Source organism: Adiantum capillus-veneris, chromosome 15, assembly GCF_014529385.1.
Source record: "Adiantum capillus-veneris isolate H3 chromosome 15, ASM1452938v2, whole genome shotgun sequence".
Lineage (NCBI taxonomy): Eukaryota > Viridiplantae > Streptophyta > Polypodiopsida > Polypodiales > Pteridaceae > Adiantum > Adiantum capillus-veneris.
In genome coordinates, this window is record NC_140945.1 from 26,200,156 (window position 1) to 26,225,659 (window position 25,504).

Consider the following 25,504-nt stretch of genomic DNA (forward strand, 5'->3'; position numbering starts at 1 on the left):
AAGATGATGGGCTAAGGCAAGACATGAGGCAAGTGGTAGACTTAATGAAGAATCTCAGCCTAAACATGCTAGGTAATGTGGGAAATAATCGAGGTCGGGTAAGGTTTGCAAATCAGCCAGGAGGTGAAGAAAAACCCAGGAATGGTATTGGACAAAGCAATGGTAGGGTCTAGAGGCAAACGTCCACGTGCGGAGAGTTGAGCCACATCAACCCGCAATGTGATAAGCCACCAATGGTGGAAGACATGTATCCATTGCCAAGACAGGTGCTAACTAGGTCAAATGATTATGGCATTGAAATTAAGAAGAAGGAATGAGTGGATTAACCCAAGAGGAAAAGAGAAAGACAAAAGTGATAAGTGTAGTCACCTTGGAGAAGGCAGCAAAGCTGGAGGATACATTAGTGATGCCTATTGGGAAGAGGACCACACAGGATAAGGAAGGAAGAAGTGGTGCAGGTCCTAGTAAGAAGAAGGGAAAGAGTCATGAAGGCGAGGATGTCAAGGCCAAGAGGAAAAGAAGGGCTCGTCGCAAGTTTCATGTTTCAGATTTTCCACGAGGAGATGGGCAATTAAGCTATGACTTGAAGGAGGATCTGATAAGCAGGAAAGTAGATGTTACTATTGGGTAGCTTATAGAGATGGTACCTAAGCTAAAGCGACAGTGGAAGAGGATGGTTAACCCAATGGAGAAAGAACCAGAGAGAGGTTCAGTGAAGGTGTTAGCGATGGATGAGCTACCAGACATTTGCCCAATAGTAGATGTGTGGCACAAAAGAAAAAATATGGGACAAGGTTATGTTGATGGAAGAGCCCAAATATGTGTCATAACACACTCATGCGTTGAGAAGATGGGTCTTACAGTGACTGGGGTGTAAGGCTTTCGGATCAGATTGGCAAACCATCAGAAAGTAAAGTGTTTGAGTGTTGTAAAGAGAAGTGGAGGCGTATGATGCAAAGACGGTGGTTGATTTTCACGTGATGCCAACGAGGTTGGGAGCATATCCTATTATACTGGTCAGACCATGGTTACGTGCAGTGGGAGCCGTTCAAGATTGGAGACGTGGTACGATTAGCCTCTATGGAAAGACAGGTGCCAAGAAGCTATATAATATGGACATAAGGAAACTATTGGAAGAACTTTATGAAGATGAGGATGAGTCTAGTGATGAATACTATTCCACAGTGTCTGACGAGGAAAGTGATAGTACTACCAGCATTGATGAGGATGTTGATGTTGCATTTGTTCTGATGGACAAAGACATCCATGAGTCTGGTTTAGTTGCATTTACAAATGAGATTGAAGATGAAAGTGAAGGGTCTTATGAAGTGATTGAAGGGCTGATGCAAACCAAGGTTGAATTATCAAAGAAGCAGAAATTGATGACACAAATGATCAGTGGAGACCTCTCAGCTATGGAGAAGGAGATATATTTGCACATGCTGGCTAGTTTTCCTGATTTGTTCACTACTTCATATGAAGAGATTAGAGGGTTCAAAGGAGAAGAGATGCATATAGAGCTGAAGGAAGGTGCTAAGCCAGTGCGGCAAAGGCTAAGAAAGATGGGTCAAGAGCAGATGGAAGCCTTGCGGGAAGAGGTGGACAAGTTATTAAAGGCAGGGTTCATAGTCCCAGTGGAGACCACCGAATGGGTGAGTCCAGTAGTAGTTAGCCCAAAGAAGGATGGAAAGTGGAGGATTTGTGTAGATTTTAAACCCTTAAATGCAGCCACTAAGAAGAACCCATATCCTCTTCCATCCATCGATCAGATCTTGGATTCAGTGGCAGGTTATGAGAGGTACAGTGTGTGTGATGGTTTTTCAGGCCATTTTCAATTGAAGATTGCTCTTAAAGACCGAACAAAGACAACTTTCATTACGCCATGGGGTTGTTATTGCTACAAGGTATTGCCATTTGGGTTATCAAATGGACCATCCTTCTATCAAGAGAGAGCAAATTAGATATTGGCACCATTCATTGGTAGTTATGTTAAAGATTTTATGGACGACTTTTGTGTCTACAACAGTACGGCTGAACACTATGAGAAACTGTAGATGGTATTGGCTCGATCTGATGAATGTGGAGGACAATTAAATCCAAACAAATGTGATCTAGCATAGCCAAGGATGAAGTTATTGGGCCATATGGTGTCAGAAAATGGCATTGAGGCTGATCGAGACAAGGTTAAGTCTATTATTCTTCTTCCATTACCTAAGAGTACAAAGAAATTGTCAACCTTTATACACAAAGTGAACTACATGGTGCGATTTATTCCATTGTCTTCATAGCTCCTTTATCCATTATAACAAGTGGCAAAGCATGATCCATTGCAATGGGATGACAAGTGTGAAGAAGTATTTCAAGAGGTGAAAGAGGTGTTAGGGGGTTGTCAGCTATGCAGGCTCCTGATTGGGAGCAAGTGTTTTATGTAAATCCATCAGTAGGGGATGATGTCATTGGAGCCATGCTATTGCAAAAGGGGAAGGGCAACCATTATATGAGGCCAGTGTATTGTGCAAGCCGAGTGAAGTTGGTAGCAGAAAGAAAATTGTTGGAAGTAGAGCTAGTGATGACCAATGTAATATTTGCCTGTCGACGATTTCGTCCTTACTTGCTACCACGACCTTTTGTTTTCTTAACGAGTTAGCCTTTTTGCCACAATTAATTAATGGCACTAACATGTCGAATGTGGTCAAGAAATGGGTAATTGAGTTGCAAGAGTTTGAGTTCTCTTTTTTAGTGGAAGACAGTACAAGAGCTAGCCTAGCTGATTTGTTGACTTACAAGGAGAATCCCCTTCTTGTTAAGGAAGAAGTGGTGAGAAGCGTAGTTGAAGAAGTGCCACAGATTAGCAATCAACATGTATTGTTCTTTGATGGCTCATACAGAAAGAGCCATGATACGGCTTCAGGAGGTATAGCACATTACGATCCAGAGGGGAAGCTAGTATGCAAGAGAGGGTTCAAATTGGATGCTCATAGTAACAAAGAGGCTGAATATGCTACTTTGGAAGCCGGATTACAGATTTGTTTGAAGCATGGGATTAGAAGGTTGAGCATAAAAGGCGATGCCTTGTTAGTTGTGAAGCAAGTGTTGGGTGTGTGAAAGAGTAAGAACACCTCATTGAAGGAAATGTGTTTCAGAATTAAAGGCCTGTTAAAAAAGTTCGAAGCATGGAGCATCAGACACATTGAACGTGCTCTAAATGGAGAGGCACATGAAGCAACTCAAAGCATGATTGGGGAGCTATTTGTGTTAAGGACTAATTTACCTCCTTATCATGGCCGTGAAAGTTTAGCTCAAGAGGAGGAGTTTTTGCTAACAGGAATCATTCCGAAGGACATTCAGAAGTCTAAAAAGTATGGTTTTGTGCATAGAGCATCCAAGTACAAATTGATTGGTGATGTTTTGTACATGAAAGGGGCTAATCTCGTGTTGAGACGCGTACCTTGGAGGGAGGAGCTTTATAGAGTGTTGGAAGAGAATCATGAAGACGCATGTGGCGGCATTTTGCTCTAAAGATCACCTTGCAAAAGATCTTGCAGGAGGGGTATGTGTGGCCTAGTTTGTAGAAGGATGGTCACCATTGGTGTAGGTCTTGCAATAGATGTCAAGCATTTGGGAAGAGAGTGTTGAAGCCAGAGCTACGAAAAACTATTATGACATTTGATGTGTTTGAAAAGTGGAGGATTGATGCAATAGGCCCGATACCTATCACAAGCAGGGGCAAAAGCTATATTTTGACTTCAGTGGATTATCTCTCTAGGTGGGCAAAAACAAATCACTGTGAAGGATGTGACAAAATTTGTGTACGATGAAATATGTTTCAAGTTTGGGGTGCCACTGGAGCTACTTTCAGATAAGGGGCTAGGATTTAGAGCTAAACTATTAGACTTTTTATGCGCGAAGATGAAGATTAGGCACCAATATATTACTCCTTATTATCCAATGTAATGGCTTAAATGAAAGATTCAATGGTGAGTTGATACAAATTCTTTCGAAAGTGACAGAGCACCAAGGAAAGAATTGGGATTTGGAATTGCCTAGTGCATTATGGACTTACCGTACTTCGGTAAAGACAGGCACATGGTTTACTCCATTTTATTTGAGGAAGCACTATTGCCTGTGGAAGTAGAGTTGCCTGCGGTCAAGATGTTAGAGAAGTTGCTTGGGCAGTCCAGTGATGCATTCAAAGAGAGGCTCTTACAATTACAAGAGGTTCAACTGGATAGGATGAGCGCATTGGAACATTATGGATAGATGCAAGATAAGGCTTTAGCAAAGATAAACGAAAAGGTCAAAAGTAAGGGTATCAAGAAACATGACTTGGTTTTGCGCTACAACAGTAAGCTGGACAAGACATTCCAAAAGAAGTTTCAAATTAAGTGGGAAGGCCCTTTCAAGGTAGTGGAGTGTTTTCCGAATGGTACATATCAGCTGGCTAACCTGGATTGGATTCTGCATAAGTCAAGGGTAAATGGATTGCGTCTTAAATTATCTCATGCTAGATTAATGATGGTGGAGCAAGATGAGCTGTTTGCAAAACAAGTAATGTATGTGAGGGATGAGGAGACCTGTGACGCGGCGAGACTCATATCTCTTTTTGCTACTGCAGATCATGAATGATCTAGCAGGCTAGGGGATAGGCAAATTATGTTAGGAGTTTTTTGGAAGAAGTGATTGCGCATATGTACATACACATGCATGGTGCATCGAATAAAGAATTGCCCATTTTGCAAAGCCAAGTGGTTACGTGGGGCCCACATGTGTGCAGGTAGGACAGCATGTACATAGTACATCGATCTTCATCCTCACCAGTATCAGTGTGTTTTTCTATAATAATGAGAAGTTGGTAGAGCGTAAAACTTCTCGAGGAAGCTATTAGCGGGCCGATGCCATGAGGTAAGCAGGTGCCTCAAGTGGCATCCAATGGCGTGAGGAGGTCGAATGGGATCAAGACTTGCACGTGGATAAGTGAGGACTCAACGAGAGTGTTTTCTTGTGATGAATTATGCAAAAAGGTCATCATGAGAACTATGTTTGGGGGCCACTCCACGTGATTGCGGGATGCATTATTGAGAAAAGTTGAGTGTCAGGTGTGCGGATGGATGTAGAAGGGTAACAAAAACGCACTGCGTGACCAATTTTTGGCATGTTCGGGGTCCGTTTGAGGTCAATCAAAAGGTCAAAGGTGCCCAAGGGATAAAGTGAAGTGTGGACACTGAAAAACCTGAGAAAAAACGTGGAGAGAAGAGGAGGAACAGTCGCAACCTAGTTTGTGCTGTTTTTGGAGCCTGTTTTGGCCATAAACTACTCATCCAAGCTTGGATTTGAGCACTTTGATATTGTAGACTCGGGTTTTTGGCCGTTCCAGACGCAATGGCACTGTCCATTTTGCCAAATTCCTCATTGTTTTCCTTGCTGTTTTGGCTGTGTAAGTTTCTCCTGTGAGTGAAGTCTGTTTAAATTTGTGATTGTATCTGGCATATTTCATCCATATGGTGTGAACTATTTGCCCCATTGGTGTCGGCCCAAGCTCAATTGTATCTAAGCATAAAAAATATTCCTCCTTTGAGCTGATTTGTGTGTGTGTGTGTGTGTCTGTGTTGAGTGGGCAAATGGATAGTTTCTCTCCTCTCACTCCATCAGTGTGTTCCCTGTCTCGGCTAGGTGGATTGTGTAAGCCGAGTGGTGCCCCAAGTATGTGTGTGTATTATCCCAAGAGTGTGTGTCGGGTGATTATAGAGACGTCGTGTGTGTTTCCATCCCACTCACAGCGTTTTCATTGCCCTACCCAAACTTCGACAAAATGCTATCCGAGCAACTACAATTTGCTAGTTGTTGAAGAAAAAACTTAAATTAAGCAAGAGGTTAATGTTACTAGCAAGGTCAACAATTGTTGTTCAGGTAAGAGCGAAGTATGAGCTGTGGCTATGAATGTTACAACTTGGTGTCACGGTATGACCTACTGAACCTGTAGAGAAACAGGACAGGCCGAGGCCGAGCTGCACCAGAAAAGTGGAGCCAAATCTGCATGCAGGTGCCCGGATTTGTGGTGGGATTTGCGCTGTGATTCACGACCAGTAATCATGGGTTGTACGGGCTAGCATAAGGATGGGCTGATGATGCAGCATTCTGGACATTGACGATTTTTGGACCACTTACTGAAAAGCTTTGACTTTCTTGAGCTTTTGATATCAGTTGTTTACAAGACCTTTGAAGCTCTATGTAGAACATGGCTAAGTGCCGATAAAAAGAGGCCTTGTGTGAGCTCAGCTTATTAGTTTGGGATCGAAGTTCACACCAACAATTTTAAGCAATTTTAACCACAGCTCTGCTAATATAAATCAATACCGCAAGGGGTGGCTAGTTGAAAGGCCAAACGGCCGAGCGTTTCACCCGTAGTCGGGAAGGGCAGGCTGCCACGAGATGGTCGGGCCAGTCAGCATTGGAATCCAAACAGTAGGAGGGTGGCTACACTGAGTTCAATGTCTTTTAAGCCCCTTGCAACACTTATAAGTTAGTGGGTACTAGGGAATTAATTCAAAACGAGGCAAATTGGACACTTGGCGGCTCCATAGCAATCTGCCATCTTGCATGAAGAGGGGGCGCCCAAATTTGTGAGAGAAGGCTGATTTTGATCATTCAAGTGCTACTGTGTGTGTGAGTAGTGGGTGCAGGTGATCACAGCTTTAATGGAAAGCTTGCCTTCTTCCTTGCTCTATGTAGCAGGATGATTCCGCTCTCGTGCATCTCTTTCTCCCTTTGATTACAGAAACGTGATGCCTCGCTCAAGGGCTTTTCATCTGTATGTACAGTTATGTGGGTTCATGCGCGATTGTCGAGGCAAGAGCCTCTTGCACAGGTCATAGTTTTTTTCGGATGCGTACGGTTGCCCAACCACCCTTCCGTACAGGTACACATACGGATAGAGTACGGAATTGCATTTCGTACGGCTAGCCAGCGAAAGCCAAAATTTGGGGCAAATTTTAACGGGTTGGGTTTTTGACTGTGCGAGCACTATCGACTCTCTGTTTATTGTTGGCAACTCTCTGTAAGGTGTATGCAGGCACTGCAAGGACTCAGGGAGCGTGAGAGTTGACGGCAAGCCCATGCTCTCGAGTCTCGAGTCTCGCCCTCTCTTGCTCAACTTGGTCCTCCAGCTTCTCCCGCGCCCACGAGCCCTAAACCATCACATGGCATGACTCTTTCTCGCGAGAGTCAAGACATTGAGCACATCCTTATCGCTTTGAAATTTCTAGTCAAAGTCATCAGACTAAATGTGAACTCAACCTTCCAAGGTCAACTGGTGGGTGTTCTCTAGTTCACCCTTTGTGGGCGTATCCGTGCACATATACTGGGCATTGTTGGCCATGGTGTGGGAGGCCCATGTGATGAGGCCCCAACCGATGTTGTAGAGATTGTCGGAAGATTGCATGCAGATGCAGGGCAAGAGGGAGAAGACAAAGCAACTTTTATAGATGCATTGGTCAATGATTTGGAAGGGGATGCCTTTCAAGCTGAAGGGGGTGCTTCAATGAGTACGCATGCTAAGGGAAGGACTAATGTAAGTGGCTCTTCCAAGTCCAATGTGGGGTCCTCAAGCAAGAAGAGGAAGGTTGCGCAAGGGGGTTTGGCAAGTCCATTTGGCTTGCAAGCACGGAAGCAAGTAGATCAAGCCTTGTGCAGGTTTTTTTATGCTAAGGATGTTTCTACATGGAAAGTAAGGAGCCCTTACTTTTTGGGGATGGTGAAAGCGATTGGACAAGCACGTCCTTCATATGTTCCCCCCTCTTACCACGCTTTACGCACCACAGAATTGAATGAGGAGATCAAATGCGTAAAGACTGAGATCATGGGTGTGTGCGAGAAATGGAAAAGACATGGATGCTCTCTTGTGTGTGATGGATGGTCTGACACTAGGCGCAAGCCTATCATTAATTTTCTTGCATGCTCTATTCATGGGTCATGTTTTTGAAAACTCTAGACACATTTGGGGAAATAAAGACATTGGAATTCATTTTTAAGCATCTCAAACAGTTTATTAGAGAGGTTGGCCCAACGAATGTTATACGGGTATGCATGGACAATGCAACCAATTGTGTTGGTGTTGGGGAGATGATCGAAAGGGAGTGGAAAGTTAAAACACTTTTTTGTACCAGATGTGCTTGCCATTGCTTGGACCTTTTGTTTGAGGACATTGACAAGATTGCTTGGGTTGCAAAAGTGCTTGAGGTTGCAGCAAAGATTGTCACATTTGTGACAAGAAAGTCTACTGTGTTGGTATTTTCGGCAACTTAACAAGGACTTGGTGAAGCCGTCAGCCACTTGATTTGCGTACTACTTTATTATGTTGGCCAATCTTGTGGATGAGAGATGCATGCAAGGTATGTGCAAGCTTATGATCGATAACAAATTTGTGAAGATGAAGAGATCCAAGAGCGAAAACGCTATCGAGGTCTTGAACATTGTGTTTAATGCATCCTTTTGGCAAGAGGCCGAGCTGATTTTGAAACTTTGTGCTCGCGTATTTTGAAAATTCTCCGTTTGGCTGATAGGGAAGGAGCCACCATGGGGCTTATGTACGTTGAAAATTCTCCGTTTGGTTGATAGGGAAGGAGCCACCATGGGGCTTATGTACGAGCTTATGGATCGCATGGTAGAGTGAATTGAAAACATGCAAGGCATCGATGATGCAAAGATGAGACAGATTAGGAATCTATGCATTGAAAGATGGAATATGTTGCACACACCGTTACATGCTGTTGGATACATGTTGCACCCTATATGGCGAGGAAGAGGCAAGAAAGTGATGGCGAGGTGCATGAAGGATGGATGACATTCTTGGACAGGTACACCAAGGGTGATTTGACCTTGCAAGGCACCCTAATTGATGACTTAAACATTTATAAAGCTGAAAGCAAGTCATTTGCTCATCCAATTGCAAAAGATCCAAATAGGATGCAGGAGGAAGTGAAGTGGTGGAAACTTTTGGGGCTTGCACACCTGTTTTGCAAACTCTTTCTTTGAGGGTGCTTTCTCAAGGGACGTGTGTCTCTCCATGTGAGAGAAATTGGAGCACCTTTTCTCTCATTCATACCCAGAGAAGAAATAGGCTAGTCCCATCTCATATAGAGAAGCTTGTGTACATATACACGAAATTGAGGCTCATATCCAAAATTAAAGAGCGCGGCTATGAGAGAATGGAGGTTCACATTGGAAATGCTCAATAAGAAAAAAGATGAGGACCGCTTACTTGCCTTGCAAGAAATTCAGGAGGCCATTGCAGAGAGTACTGCAGATGCGATAGAGCCTCTAATGGAAATGGACTATGAACATTGAGAATAGCGGAATTAAGAAAACTATATTGAGCATTTTTATGAGAATACTTTGAGAAAATAGAGGGTGAACTTGATTAGAGGTAGCAACAACTTGGCAACAATACTTTGCAAGAGAGAGAATTAGAGAACTTGACAACAATTGAGGACCGGATTTATGTGGAGCCGGTCCCCCCTCCAAAAGGGTTTTGTATTATAATTTCTTCCATAAAGAGAGACTCGGTACAATACAAGCTTTGTGTTCCTTTAGACCTTGATGGTGCAATGAAGATAGAAACCTTCATGCACTACAATTATGCCCGCAACTTAGCTAAATGAAAGCATTAACTTGTCCCCGGCCTCAGTCCCAAGATTTCAAACACCTTCGAAGGTGGAGAGAGCTAGGAGGAAAGGAAAGTAGGGACTAGGAAGAAGAAACATTCTTACGAGAAAGAAATAGTTCCTCACTTATCATCACTCTTGTTGCTTAGCATAGTAATGATGACGAAGAAGATGGCAAGCTTAAGCATTGAAGCATGGCTCTTGGTTGGATTTGCATTCCATAGCCAAGAGTGTTGGTGTAGGCTCTTGACTTCTCAACAAGCGTGGAAAAGGAGATGAAGTTCTTGCACTTAGCACTTCACACAATGAGAGTGTGTGTGAGTGTGTAGGAGAGAGTATACCCCCCAAGCAAGGCCCTAGCTTTTCATGGTCGACCCCGCTTCATGAGATTTGATTGGACCCCCTAAAGCTTGGCCAATCACATGCCTTGTACATTTCAAGCAACATGGGTAGGGTTTGGACAAGTGTCCCCCTTACCCCGTTGAGAGAGAGGGCTTGATAATATCTAGATAATCTATTAATTAATCTAAATGCTCATTGGACCCCTCTTTAAGCTAGCCAATAGGATTCAAGCACACCATGTGGCTAAGCATAGGGAGAACCTGACATGTGTCCTTGTGTCTCTTAAGGAAGGGGTGCCCTTTGGGTGAGTGGAAGGTCAAGTCAAGCATGTCCCTAGCGTTGGGGCTCGCCCCCTTTTGTAGGGACCCTTTTTGACTTAAGCTCCTCAAGCCCTTACCTTCCAAGCATGGGGAAGCTTCTCAAGCACCTTAGTCAACATGCATAGGCTTAGTATGAGCATGGGCTCTCTCTCTCTCGCTCTTGTATCCCTAGCTTGTAGGCTCGCCTCCCTCTTTGTAGGGCTCAACTTTGACTTGGACTTGGATCGTGCAAGGCTAGAAAAATACATTTTCCCTTACCGGTAAAAATAAGGGCAAACTTGAAATTCTTCCGGTTTTTAGGTCAAAATTTGATTTTTTTGCTCGGTAATTATACTAAAACTTGTGTAAATTGTCCGGTTTTCTTAAAGGCAAGCTCAAATCTAACTGAGATTTTACAATTTCATCCAGTTAAAATACACTAGACCTCGGTTTTTTTCTAACACTGCTTGGAAGCATAGGGCCAGCTTGGCCAAGGATCTTAGCTATCAAGCATGTCAAGCACCTTTATTATTAACACCTAAAACATGAACCTAGCTTAACCTAAGGTCCTAGGTCTAAGGACTTTTAACACTAATCTTTGGAGGTCTTTAATGAAGCTAACCCTAAGGTCTTTCAAGCTCCATTAGCAGGCATTGCTCTTTGACAGACCCTCTCGCATTTGGACCCATTGACTTTGGTCTTCTACTAACATAGATCCATAAGCACATGTCTATATGGTTACTCTTGTTCCCATTTATTCTCCTACATTAACAGTTTAATAGGAGAAAATTATATCAGCTCAATACGAGAAAATCATTTGGCTTAGTTAGATATTAGATTTATGACATTACTTCCCTCTTGAAATCATAGTCGGCCTCGACTATGAGGTAAAGAAGATAAAGTCTTAGTCATTAGTCAATGTTTCTTAGCGGGTAGAGGATCCCTTTTTACCCTACGACAACATTCCAAGATGGATGACTAATCCATTTGGGGCTTGGGAGACTTAGCTGCCCCAAGCATGTCTCATATCATAATTCCAAAGCAGAGTGACAATTTCTACTTGGTGTTTTAGAGACGTCGTCAACAAAAACATGAATACTACTTACATTTGTGCACAATAAAAAGAGAATTAGTCTTATAAGAGAAAACCATTGATGATTTAAAAGAAACATTTACATTTGCTTACTCTAATGTAGCTTTGTAAGCATTGACATGGTTCATACTATCGTTAAGCTATATTCCTTGCTTCCATCTAACATCTTCAAAAGGATAGTTTTTAAACATTATAAGATACCGTTGGATAATCTTACCATGTCTCAGTACCTTGTCTTTATGTCGAAGAATCGATTTGGGCTGAAGCACCTCTTCTTGATCTCCGATCTCGGGCGAGTCCTCAATGATTGATTCTTGTGGTGGCTCTCCTTTGTAAGGATTAAGTAGGCTCACATGAAAAGCATTGTGAATGAGCCAATGGTTTGGCAACTTGAGTTGATAGGCCATCTCATTGATTGGTTTTAGGATTTGAAAAGGACCGTAGTATCTTTTTGCTAGTTTAGCATAATACTTTTGGTGGCCCATAGGATTTTTGCCCGTCGTTTTTCTTAATCGAGCCTTACAAAACTTGAGTAAGACCCAATCATTTTCTTTGAACGTTAAGGCTCTTCTATGCTTATCAGCAACAAATTTTTGCCTTTGTTGAGATTTTGGAAAGATTCTTGTAGGTTACGGCTATACTCATTGGCAACGAAGATCTTCCCATGTACTGTAAGTAGCAAGGAATTTTAGGTCTTCCCTCTATGATCTCAAAGGTTGCCTTTTTCGTAGTAGTATCGACAGTAATATTGTACGCATACTCTAGAAGGGGTAAGTACTTCTCCCATTGTGAGCATTGATCTACTTTTGTAACATAAGTCTTTAGTAGATCGAGAATGGTAAGATTGGCTATCTCACTTTGGATATCTATTTGTGGATGATGGGCCGAAGAGAAATTCAATGTTGTACGTAGATTTTCAAAGAGACTCTTTTAGAATTTATTGGTCATTCTAGGATCTCTATCTTACACGATGGATGTGGACAATCCACGGTGTTTGAAAATCTGAGATATGAAGAGGGTTGCCATTTGGTGTTCCTTAATAGTCTTTTTAATAGGAATAGTGTGCTTGCTTGCTAAACCGGTCAACTATTGTCCATGTTCCCATATCCCATGAATAGACTTGGGTAATCCAAAGATAAAATCCATGGATATACTCTCCAGGTTGTTTCCCTCTATCCTACTTTGTCTTTTGACATATCACACATTTAGATACATACTCTTGTATGTCCACTTTCATGGTAGGCCAATAGAAGTACGTTTCTACTCCTCGAAGAGTAGGTTGAATCCCTCGATACCCCGCATAGGAAGGAGCATGGGATTCATACATGACTTTCTCACGAAGGGAGTGAGTAACATATAGCCTGTTGCCATGGAGAAGATAACCATCCTGCAAGGTGAATGGTTCCTCTTTCTTCCCTAAGGCAAGGGCTTACATTATGTCTTTAAAATCAGGGTCAGTAGCATACTTATCTATCATGGAAAATAGATCATTGTGAGTTGCTATAGACACCGCATTTACCCTCGATCGTCGTGATAGTCAATCGGCCACTTGATTATGCTTACCAGCAATGTGAACAATATGAAAATTAAATTGCGAAAGAAAATTTGCCCATCTCATTTGCTTGTCGGAAAGCTTCGTTTGTGTCATGAAGTACTTGAGACTTTGGTGGTCCGTTCGCAAAATAGATGGAGTCCCCAATAGATAGTGCTTCCATGTGTCTAGGGCATGTAGAACAGCTAAAAGCTCTTTTTCATATATGTCCAAGACCCGTTCATCAACATTGAGCCTTCGGCTCTCATATGCTATGGCATGTCCTTCTTGAAGCAAGGCTGCTCCAAGGCAATCACCACAAGCATCACATTGGACCTCAAATGGCTTTGAGAGGTCCGGAAGCATAAGCACTGGTTGGGAGGTAAGCTTCTCTTTGAGCTTGTCAAAAGCATTTTGCTCTTTAACAGTCCATGAGTACTTAACGTTCTTTTTGGTTAAGTCATGTAATCGTCCTGCTATTTGAGAAAATTTTTCTATGAAGCGTCTATAGGATGCACACATACCAATAAAGCTTCGTAGCTCATGTTAGATTCCTTGGATTAGGCCATGCTTTTTATTACCTCCAACTTTGATGGATACCATCTTGAGAGATAATATTACCTAAGTATTGAATCTTTTGAAGGAAAAATTCAGTCTTGTTTTGATTGATAAAAAGCTTGTTCTTCCTCAAAACGTGAAAAATTAACTAGAGATGTTGCTTGTGCTCCTCTAAGAACTTGGAGTAGATGATGATATCATCAAAGAACACTCCACAGTAAATTTGCGGTGGTGTCTAAAAATTTTCTCCATTAAACGATTGAACGTGGCTGGAGTATTTGTCAAACCAAGAGGCATGACAAGATATTTATAAAGACCAAACGTTGTATGGAACGTGGTCTTTACGATATCTTCATTCACTATCTTTATTTGATGATAGCCACTTTTAAGGTCAATCCTATTGAAGTAGGTCGAAGCTTGTAACTTATCAAGCAGATCTTCTACACGTGGTACGGGAAATCTATTTTTGATAGTGATACGATTTAGTGCTCGATAGTCCTCACACATGCGGTATGCACCATCTTTCTTTTGCACTAAAAGGACTGGAGAACAAAAGGGAGAGGAGCTAGGCCTCACCATCTCCTTGTCTACCAGCTCATGCACTTGCCTCATAATCTCCTCTTGTTGAGCTAAAGAAACTCTATAAGGAGGTTTATTAGGCGGTGAGCTCTCATATGGTCATCATCCCCTCGTTTTGGAGGTAACTCCATAGGGATGTCATTGATAAATAATCTTGGAATCTATTTAGAAAATTAGACAAGTCTAATTCTTCTTGATTCATACCATTTTGTTTTGTTAAAACATTATCATCATTTATAGACTCTTTGACAAAAATCATGTACGAGGAAACTGAACTTTTCATTGACTTATTAAAAGCAGGTGAATTTACAAGTGGTATAGTACGACCGGACTCATTAGCATCTATATACATGCTCTTTTTCCTGTAGGTGAAGTAGATTCTCCTATCAAGGAACTTCATGTTGGCAGCCATGCGGTTGAACCATGGTGCCCCTAGGATAACATCCTCATGTTGGAGAGGAGAGATGACAAAGTCTTCTTTGTCGAAGTAGCTTTGTACATGAAGCCTCAACTTCCCAATCAAGGGAGTAACGGAGGCTTGTTGTCCCTTGAAAGCCCCATCAGCAGTTACAGTATCTCCCATTTCGAAAGCTAGCTTAGTGGCTAACTCTGTTGATATGAAGTTGTGAGTAGAGCGAGGGTCAAAAAGGATGAAGGCATCATGCTCCCTCACCTTTCCCCAAGCATAGAAAAGGGATGATCCTTTGCAATGAGCATCCCCTTTTAAGGCTTCGGCCGTGGAAGCTCTAGGAGTCTCATTGCGGGCATTTCTTTTAAATCAAGAACAATAGCCATGTCCTTGCTTCCCACACTTATAGCATTTGTGATCTTTGCAAAAAGCCTCTAGCTCTTCAGGAGAGAGTTTGTTTTTACATTTGTAAACTCCTTGGTCTTGTTGTTGTTGTTGTTGTTGTTGTTGGAATTGCCTTGGCAAGAACTTTGAGCATTGTTCTTCCCCTTTGTAACATTTTGATCTTTGTTTTCCGTGGGCTTGGCATTTCTTTTAACCCCTTGTTGGAAATTGATACCAGATGCAACCATGGTGACTTCGGTAATAGAACCAGGCTGTTGGGAGTTGACATACTCGGCCATTTCTTTAGGTAATCCTACATAAAATTGTTGCTTTTGCTCGGCGAAGTCTATCTTTTGAAAGACTGTAGCTTTGAGATGTAAATCCTAAAACTTATCTATGTATTCGTGGATAGACTCATGGGAGAGTAGCTTCAAGATTCTCCATTCAATAAGCACTTTGTCCTTGGCATTGCTTGCAAGGAATTGCTTTATTATGGAAACTCGTAGAGTTTTCCATGTCCTTGGGGCTTCGTCGTTCCCGTGGAGACTAGCCCACCATTAACGAGAAGATTTTTGAAAGCAATACTTTGTCAGTTGCACCAAAGGTGCCATCACAGGTGAGAAAAGAGTTACTCTTTCCTCCCTCTTTGAACTTCTTAAGCTTTTGGGACCTTCTCTAAGTAAGATAGGATTTGCGATGTCCTCTCCTCTTGTATTCTCTAGTAGAATAACCGCTGCTTTCGTCGGAAGAGGAGGAAGGTGAAGAAGAAGGAGAAGAGGGTGACCTCTTTCTTACCTTTTTCTTTCTTTGTTTCCTCTCTTCCCTTTCGGATGACGAGGAGTATAGGATGATCTTTTCCTCTTGGAAGGAGTTGGGGATGGTCGAAACTACTGTCTTCGTGAAGCCACATCTTCAGAGGAATTCGGAGATTCACTTCTTCCCCCATTCATGGGATTCCTCCTCTTCTCTTATCGGAGAGAGTCTTCTTTTGGAAGTCTCAACCAGAGGCTTTCTAAGATCTCTCTCTTCTTGGAGAGGAAGGGAAATCCCATAGGCACGAAGTTGATGGGTAACTTTGGCTTGCAAAGCAGGGTTGCCCATAGCTTGTTGCAACCTAGTAACAAGATAGTTCACAAACATTGGGGCATCATCAATAGCACCTTCATGTGCAAAATCAAAGTTTTTAATATTCATTCTACTCTCTTGATTATTGTCAGCCATACTAATTAAACTTATGTGTATGCTACTTTGTGCTTTGGTACCCTCAAAAACCTTAGTTGCCGCTTCTTTACCTTTGAAAATTAGCTCTCAAGCAACCACTCCCGTGGTTTAGAGACTGTTGATTGCAAAGAATAGTGCAGGTCTAACATTGTTCGGTTGATTCTGGTTTCTGTTGAGCTTGCTAGTAGCTCAATAATGGTTAAGCCAAAGCAAGCCCCGAAAGACTCCATTATTAAGTCTATAGTTCCCAATCGAACTAAGTCCTTTTCAACCAAGATAATAGATCCTTGTCCCACTTACCCTATTGCAATGAACATGTCAAATTTTTTATGGACAACTTAAGGACCTCTCTTCTTAAGCAAGAAAAGAGAAACCAATAGCTCTGATACCAATGTAATGGAAATGGACTATGAACATTGAGAATAGCGGAATTAAGAAAATTGTAGTGAGCATTTTTATGAGAATACTTTGAGAAAATAGAGAGTAAACTTGATTAGAGGTAGCAACATAACCATTATACTTATTTAACTTGGCATGAACAATACTTTGCAAAAGAGAGAATTAGAGAACTTGACAACAGTTGAGGACCGGATTTATGTGGAGCCGGTCCCCCCTCCAATAGACTTTTGCATTATAATTCTCCATAAAGAGAGACTTGGTACAATACAAGCTTTGTGTTCCTTGAGACCTTGATGGTGCAATGAAGATAGAGAGCTTCATGCACCACAATTATGCCCGTAACTTAGCTAAATGAAAGCATTAACTTGTCCTCGGCCTCAGTCCCAAGACCTCAAACACCTTCGAAGGTGGAGAGAGCTAGGAGGGAATGAGGTACGGAAGAGGAAGAAGAAACATTCTTACGAGAAAGAAATAGTTCCTCACACTCTTGTTGCTTAGCATAGTAATGATGATGAAGAAGATGGCAAGCTTAAGCATTGAAGCATGGCTCTTGGTTGGATTTGCATTCCATAGCCAAGAGTGTTGGTGTAAGCTCTCAACTTCTCAACAAGCTTGGAGAAGGAGATGAAGTTCTTGCACTTAGCACTTCACACAACGAGAGTGTGTGTGAGTGTGTGGGAGAGAGTATACCCCTTAAGCAAGGCCCTAGCTTCTCATGGTCGACCCCTCTTCCTAGCTCATCATGAGATTTGATTGGACCCCCTAAAGCTTGGCCAATCACATGCCTTGTATATTTTGAGCAACATGGGTAGGCTTTGGACAAGTGTCCCCCCTTGCCCCTTTGAGAGAGAGGACTTGATAATATCTAGATAATTGATTAATTAATCTAAATGCTCATTGGACCCTCTTTAGCCCAGCCAATAGGATTCAAGCACACCATGTGGCTAAGCATAGGGAGAACCTGACATGTGTCCTTGTGCCCCTTAAGGAAGGGGTGCCCTTTGGGTGAGTGGAAGGCAAGTCAAGCATGTTTCTAGCATTGGGGCTCGCCCCCTCCTTTGTAGGGACCCTTTTTGACTTAAGCTCCTCAAGCCCTTACCTTCCAAGCACCTTAGTCAACATGCATAGGCTTAGTATGAGCATGGGCTCTCTCTCTCTCATATCCCTAGCTTGTAGGCTCGCCCCCCTCTTTGTAGGGCTCAACTTTGACTTAGACTTGGGACACCTCAAGCACAGAGGCAGCTTGGCCAAGGACCTTAGCTATCAAGCATGTCAAGCACCTTAATTATTAACACCTAAAACATGAACCTAGCTTAACCTAAGGTCCTAGGTCTAAGGACTTCTAACACTAACCTTTGGAGGTCTTTAATGAAGCTAACCCCCTAAGGTCTTTCAAGCTCCATTAGCTAGCATTGTTCTTTGACAAACTGTCTCCCACCATTGACTTTGGTCCGGTGCTAAGATAGATCAATAAGCACATGTCTATATTCTAACTCTTGTTCCCATTTATTCTCCCATATTAAATGATGAGTTCAATATGAGAAAATCATTTGGGTTAGTTAGATATTAGATTTTATGACAAAACCTATTTCCATTGCTGGTACTAGTGAGATTGGGACATCATGCTTAGTTGGTGGTGATGAGGATGAGGACGAGGACAAGGATGATGGTGATGGTGGTGATGACGATGAGGATGTGAGCTATCCTAAATGTTTTTTGGCTTGCTTCTACAGTCTTGACTTCTTTATTGAAGATTACTTCATTACTTTGAGGTTCCATCTCTCCACTTTTTGTTCTTTGTCTACATGCCTGATTGACACATGGTCATTGATTGATTGGTGTATTCGCTGTACCGTGTGCAGATTGAGCAACAAGCTAGTCTCTAAATTCTAATTTCTAAAGTTTCTACGGTTTTGAGTTTGTGTATAAAGTTTTAAACATGGTGTAGTGTATAGGCTGTTAAGCATCCTATGTAGTTTGCTATCTGACATGTGGAATTTTGGGTAGTTTGATCCGTATTTATTCCGTTCTTCCGTACCATGTTCATCTGACATGTGGTTGACGTATGGAAAAACCATGGCAGAGGTATTGGATTAGCAGGTGCAGGTGAATTCGGAGAGGTTGCACGTGAGAAATGTTGTCCGATTCAAAGGGCAAGTAGCCCTACAGGTGCGGGAGCTTGAGGGCTTGTTATGGATGTGACCGACACGTGAAACGGAACCCAAAACAGTGAATTACAGCTTGCTGTGCATTTTTGCAGGTTTAGGGTTTCGACTCCTAATTGATCCCTAATACTCCTAGGAGCTTCGGGGAAGTGATGGGATCATTGTACAGGTGATGTGGTGCATTTTCAGGGTAGAAAGCAGAGAATTCAGCGTGCTGCAGATTCTCACGAGGTTTGGGAAAGTGTACGTATGCGCTGGGGAAGTCACCTTTGGCATGGGGATTTTATTTGTGAAGCCTCCTATTGTGGTTATGTTGCCAAAATCGGGCTAGAGTAGGCCATTTTCAGCCCGGTAAAAGTGGGACAGCTCGTAAGAATTTGCAGGTTTTATCTTAAGTTTTATAAGAATAAAGAAATACCGAAAGGGACGCCAGTCTTTGGGGCCTACAAGGTATCGCTGTTTGCTTGGTAGCACTCTAGCTGCTAGGCCGTGGTTTGTTTGAAGTGTTAATTCCAGTTACAGGTCTATTCGTGAAGTTCCTTTGTGTTGTAAAGTCGAGTAAAGTTTACCAAGTAAAGAATCGGGTGAAAGCTAAAGTCTACCGCCCTACGGGCCAGTTTCAATTTACACCGACCTTTGTGGACCTATGCAGACCCCTTCCCTCGGCAAGGCTCTCTATTTCATGTTGCTAGTGGATGATTTCAGCGGCTTCACTTGGGTATACTTTCTACATCACAAGTGTGAGGCATATGGCCTCTTCAAGAATTGGCGCTCTCTAGTGGAGAAGGAAAGCAATTTAGTGTTGAAGACTATTCGATCGGACAAAGGTGAGGAGTTTACCTCCAAAGCTTTCATTCAATTTTATGCGGACCATGGCGTCAAGCGAGAGCTTGCAAATATCGGATCATCTTCAGAGAATGGAGTTGAGTGGAAGAATATGACAGTGGTAGAAATGGCACAGACTATGCTTGAGCATCGAGACTGCCAAATTTTTTATAGGTAGAGACAGTTGTCACGGTAGTTCATACCATAAACCGATCTCCAACCTCTTCATTTCCAAGCAAGACCCCATTCGAAGCTTATTCTCGTAAGAAGCCCGATGAATTCCATTTTTGAATCTTTGGGAGTGATGTATATGTCTATTTTTACCGAAGGAGCAGAGGGGGAAGTTTGATCCCAAGTTCAGGAGAATGTTTTTTGTCTGCTACTACTCTCTTTCTGAGGGATATCGACTTTATGATCTAGAGAAGAAGGATGTTGTACACAGCCGTGACGTTGTCTTCGACGAGTTTTTACCTTCAGAGGGGGTTCCCTCTCCCAAGTCTTCCACGACGACACCTGATTTGCCGATACTTGGAGATCCAGATTATGTGTTGCCTTCTGATGAACCCCCTTCTCTCACCCCTGTCCCTCAGGCTTCGGAGGAGAATTCACCCATTTCGGATGATGCAGATGACGGTGATTCTCATCATAGTGTAGAGTTGAAGCTAGATATACCAGTATCTCCTCCCTCGGGGAGCAAGTCAGACAAGTTATTGAAGTGGCTATTGAAAACCTTGCGAGATTCAGCAACTTCATATTTTCGACCCGATTGGCGTGAAGTTGATACCACGCTATGATCTCAGCAACCTCGACTCGCTGAGACAGATGGGACTTTATTATAGGTGAACTATGCTTTGATGCCGATAGTGATCAAGGACAGAGATCCTCTTAACAATTGAGGAGGCGCTATCACAACCGAAGTGGAAGTTGGCCATGCAAAAAGAACTTGATTCCATCAAGAAGAACAACACTTGGGAGTTGGTTCCACGGCCTGCCAAGACCTTCAAGCGTGGTACTTTGCAGACCCATATTTATACATTTACCGTGAGGGAGGATTGGTGACACTTGTTATCCTCTATGTGGACGATCTTGTTAAGTACATCCGCAGTATTGTGGAGACCTTGGCTAAGGAGTTTGAGATGGCAGATTTCACTACTTTCTTGGATTGAAGATATGGCAGACAGAGGGGGGAATCTTTCTCTCAGAGGAGTGCTATATCCAAGAGTTGTTGGATATAGCATTTGGTATGACCAAGTGTAAACCTATCTCAACCCCTATGGATCCCAATCAGAAGTTGTCACAGTATGATTCCCCAGACGTAGCAGATGCTACAAAATTTTGGAAACTGGTCGGTTCTCTTATTTGGGTTCTCAACACCCGGTTTGATGTCAGTTTCTTGGTGGGCCTTCTCAGTTCTTTCATGCAAACCCCCCCCCCAATTCACATTTGGAGCAGGCTCTTCGGACTCTGCGGTATTTACAGGCGACCAAGTCATTAGGCATTCACTATGCGGTTGGAGGTATAGACTCCCAGATCATTCCAAGAGGGTGGAATTATTCCGATTCGGGTGGAGCTTGAGATGGATGAAGATCGACTACAGGATACACCTTTTGTTTTGGCTTAGGAACAATTTCATGGAGCAGCAAGAAACAACCTACAATTGCCTTAACTTCCACAGAGGCAGAGTACAGGGCTATTTGCAGTGCTACATGTGAGTCAGAGTGGATTCGGAGGCTACTAAGATGGGATTTCCCCAGCAGACGCCATTATGTACTCTGACAATCATAGTTTTATAGCCGTTGCGAGGAACCCGGTGTTCCATGCCAAAACCAAGCATATAGAGATACAATATCATTTTGTTCTTGAGAAGACTAAGGATGGCTTTATCCGACTAGAGTACATCCCGACTTTGGATAACCCTGCTTTGGATAACCCTGCTGACATCTTCACCAAACCTCTTCCATAGGCGACATTATCCTCTCATGCCAGCTCTCTTGGACTTGTTTCCCTTCCAAGAGCTGAGATGGGGTGTTAGAGTTTAGATTCTTGTCCGGTGGTGGCTCTAGTATCTCCCAGGAGTAGTTTAGGGAGTGAGGGCTGTTTTGTGGTTGTGCCCGGCTTTATTTGAGGTAGACGTAAGCTGCTCTCGGTGATGCACTCCATGCATAGTAACAGGGAATGGCCATTTTCACGTCCCCGTTCCCCGTTCCCATCCCAATTTCCCGTCCCGAATCCTCGTTCCGTGTTTCAAATGTGAGTATCCGAAACAGGGAATGTCATTTCATGCATGTTGCCGTTCCCCGTTCCCCGTTCCCCGTTCCGATTTCCCGTTCCGGGTAACTATTACTCCATGGTGTTGCTCACTAGGTAGGTTTGCATTAGGCGGGACCCTCGTACCTAGGGTTTCTCGGGGTCAAAGCCTGGAGTGTTCTGCAATTTTGCTACTAAATATGTGTCAGGTCACTTTCAGCGAGTTTACGTATTTATTAGCATTTTTAGCCATTTATCAGGATTGTGGGGTTTATCACTAGGTAGGGCAATTTTGAGAATTACCTATTTATGCAACCACCCCTTTGTACTTTTGGCCAGTTATGATCATTGTAGAGCTCCAACGTTTTGGGCACACACTCTCTCTCTTCTCTCTAGCGTTTTCTCCTTGCTAGCGTTTTTACAATGTGCAGTCTCACCTTCTCTAAAGCATTTTTACTCACCATCGATCTCTCTCTCTCTCTGGCGTTTTTCACGTGCGATCTCTCTTCCTCTTGCTAGCGCACCTCTTGCCTTGCCGTGTACACGCCCTCTCGGTGTATCATTGCTTTGCAGATCGTTCATGTGCCCGTACGGTGGGCGGTTTACGCTAGGAGCTTGAGTACGAGGAGATCCATCGCGATAGATCCGAGATCTATTGGTGGCCGGTGCAGACAAGTTGATCACCCGATTCACCCTTTCCCGCTGCACCTTTGACAAAATCACCACGTCTCAAAACATTGCCAAGATTACCCACCAGTACCGTTTCAAAATGCATGTGGGGGGGGCCATCGACTTTGGACTTGCAGCATTTCAAGATGGAGCCCAACAAGGCCCTCAGTACCGGGTTCCCTTTGTCCCAACCAGAGAGAGAGAGAGAGAGAGAGAGAGAGAGAGAGAGAGAGAGAGAGAGAGAGAGAGAGTTGAACCAACCAACCTATGGAATGAATTGATCATAATACAATGGGGACAAGGTGGTCCTTATATACGCACCTTAGCAAATTGCCCTAGCCAAACTTTGGCAAGTAAAATAAAGACCTAAAGCCAAAATAAATATTGGGTTCACATTGGGCTATTCACTTGAGATGCTATAACAAGGAAAGGATGTGCAAACTCTCCTACCTTGGAATGCCAATCAATGTGTGTTTCTTTAGTCCACAGGTTCCACAGATGACGTTTGAGCAGGAAGCCTAGATGAAATCGTGTTGCACATGTGTTGGATTACTTGCAGCCTTGCAACTGGCACGATGGTCTCGCACGGTCCCGTATGTTTTGTACACGTACGAAGATGTGCGGTACTAAACGAACTAAAAAATTTGAGATGTACAACGACGTCATGTACGTTCAAAATAAAAAAACAAATAATTATGAAGCCTAAGGCCTAGGCCCTTGGGTCTAAACTTCTAAACTTTACCTTTAAGAAACCTGACATTTATACAAATTACAATTACTACAATGTAAAGAGTCCAGAGAATGAGCATTACATAAACCAAAATGATAAGTAGAGAATCGAGATGATACAAAAAAGTGAGGGACCTAGGGAGCCCGGGTTTCAAAGTCTCAATGACTCAAAAAGTGGAGACAAAATGGAGAGACTAAAGTAACAAGTCTAAGAGCTTCTAGTGCTCTCATCATCTTCCTCATGTTCCTCATCTTACACATCAACATCATCCTCTTCCTCACAAGAATCGGAGGGAGAGCATGGATGATGAGAGAGGGAGAGCATGAGAGAAGTGGTATCCAATGTCACATGGGCTTCATGTGGAAGGGGGAGCATCCAAAGCTCAAGGAGCCCCAACAATGGAATCCAATGTGGGCAAAAGTGCCTAAATTCGGACCCCAAAATTGCCTATGGAGCGTTACAATTTGGACTGAGCAGAACGAGACGTTCCATTCGACTTACGAGATCTACCTTGGCAACTGGCTCTGAGAACCCAATCTCTTACATGATCCATTGCTATTTCTGTAGAGGAAATGAAGAGAGTTGGATATGGAGTTTTTTTTTTTTTTTTGGGGGGGGGAGGGAGAGCACTCTTTAATGTAGGAGCACTAGATGCTATGGATTTTTGAAAAACCCTCACGTGGAGCTGCCATCTTATGGATTCGATGTGGATATGCAGTGAAGTTATTTATCCTTTGTGTTATTTTGCAGAGTATGCCTGGACTATTATGAGGACTGATTCTGAAGCCCTTCAGGACATTGCAATGTTAGTGAGAAATGGAAAACTGAAGATTCCTGTCGGTAAAGTTTTCTCTTTGTGGGAGGCAGCACAGGCTCACTATTGTCAAGAAAGAAAACAAGCTCATGGCAAAGTTGTTTTGCATCTTGATTGAAGGTTTGTTTTTAGCAATTAAGCCACACAAGGCTCCTTTGTACAGGCTTTTTAACTGTAATAGCTCTCAAGAAAGGTCAAGTAGTCAATTCAAATGCTATCATATTTCCGCTTTTTTTAAAGAGTGCCAAAGGAGTCGTCTTTTCAAGTTCATGAATGCCATTGTCTGGCATGGTGATTGCAAGTTTTGAGTTTGTAAAAATGGTCTTTTGCACCTTTAAATATACGAAAGAACCTGAAAGCTCACCATTGAGATGTATTATGATAACGGCACTTTACGTCCCTTCCACTTGCCCGATTGTAAGAAAGCATGAGCCAAGTTTTGAAAGTGGTAAGAAAAGTTCCTCAAAAAGCTTTGTTTGTGTAGTCCATTTATGGTATCTGGCATGATCAGCCTTTCAAGTTGCAAGCTAATGCTATTTACAGATGTTAACAACTATTTTGTGAAATGTAATGAGGAAATCTTTATGAGGTTGTGTAATAATTCGTCGTCACAAACATCAAACAGTGTGCATTCTCCCCCTCTTGCAAACAAACGAGCATTCTGTTTGCATAATAGCATGCTTTTGTAGGTGATTCAAATTGATTCATTCAATCATGGGTTTCCATGGCGAATTCTATTATACACCGAGCAAATATACGAGTCATACGATACACCGAGCAAGTTTTTTTGAGCAAAGACAGCTGAGCCAACATAGCATTAAGACATTGCCCTTCATCAACATGCTCTAGTAGTGGATTTGATTTCGTAACATAAAGATGAAATGCATAAGTTGCTTATGATGTGGAGAAAAAGCAAAGGACTTGTGCCATCTTAGTGAGTTGCATTGGCTGCCTTGCATTCGGCTTATTTGAAATCCAAGTGTGTGGTAGATAGGTTTATATATGACATCACGGTTTCATTTGCAAGGCTCCAACACCCTAAAAATGACTATCCTCGAAGGCCACTTTTATTCCCTCACTAGTTTCCGAATGATTTATATGGATAGTCATTTCTAAGATTTCGAGCGTTCCGGACATGACAGTCATGTGGGAGTCTTCAAATTCTCTCTAGTTAATAGTTTGATTAAATTTTTAGGTAAAGTAATCATGTATGCATGCTCGCTGTGGATGTTCATTAGATTTACAAGACCCATATGCACCTTGATGAAGGGTCATAGTGTGTGCGTGCTCACACACACATTCATATAATGTTCTTTGTAACTGCAAATATATTTCTAAGTGGATAGTATGTGTTTGTCTCTCTCTGCAAGGGCAATTCTATGCATAGTATCATCAGAGTGACTACAAACTCGTTTTCTCAAAGTCAACCACCATGTCTATCATGGCTTCTCTCTTGAACATATTGTTGGTTTTCTAAAGCATAGTGTTTTTGCTCAAAATTTTTGTATTGTTTTTTATCTTTACTACTTTGTTGTTCCTAGAACCTTTGGGTAAAGCACCACATCTTTTGTTATCTTCAT

The 25,504-nt window shown here is 42.6% G+C and overlaps 1 protein-coding gene across 1 annotated transcript in view; it reads left to right on the plus strand.

The window, feature by feature from the left end:
* Nucleotides 1-24,324, plus strand: part of LOC147440412 (GroES-like zinc-binding alcohol dehydrogenase family protein) — an 84,637-nt gene extending 60,313 nt beyond the window's left edge. The window contains exon 7 of the mRNA XM_086483519.1: nt 23,861-24,324. Coding sequence (XP_086339645.1) covers nt 23,861-24,042 — 182 coding nt within the window. The 3' untranslated portion in view covers nt 24,043-24,324. The remainder of the gene's footprint in view (nt 1-23,860) is intronic.
* Nucleotides 24,325-25,504: the final 1,180 nt, after the last annotated feature.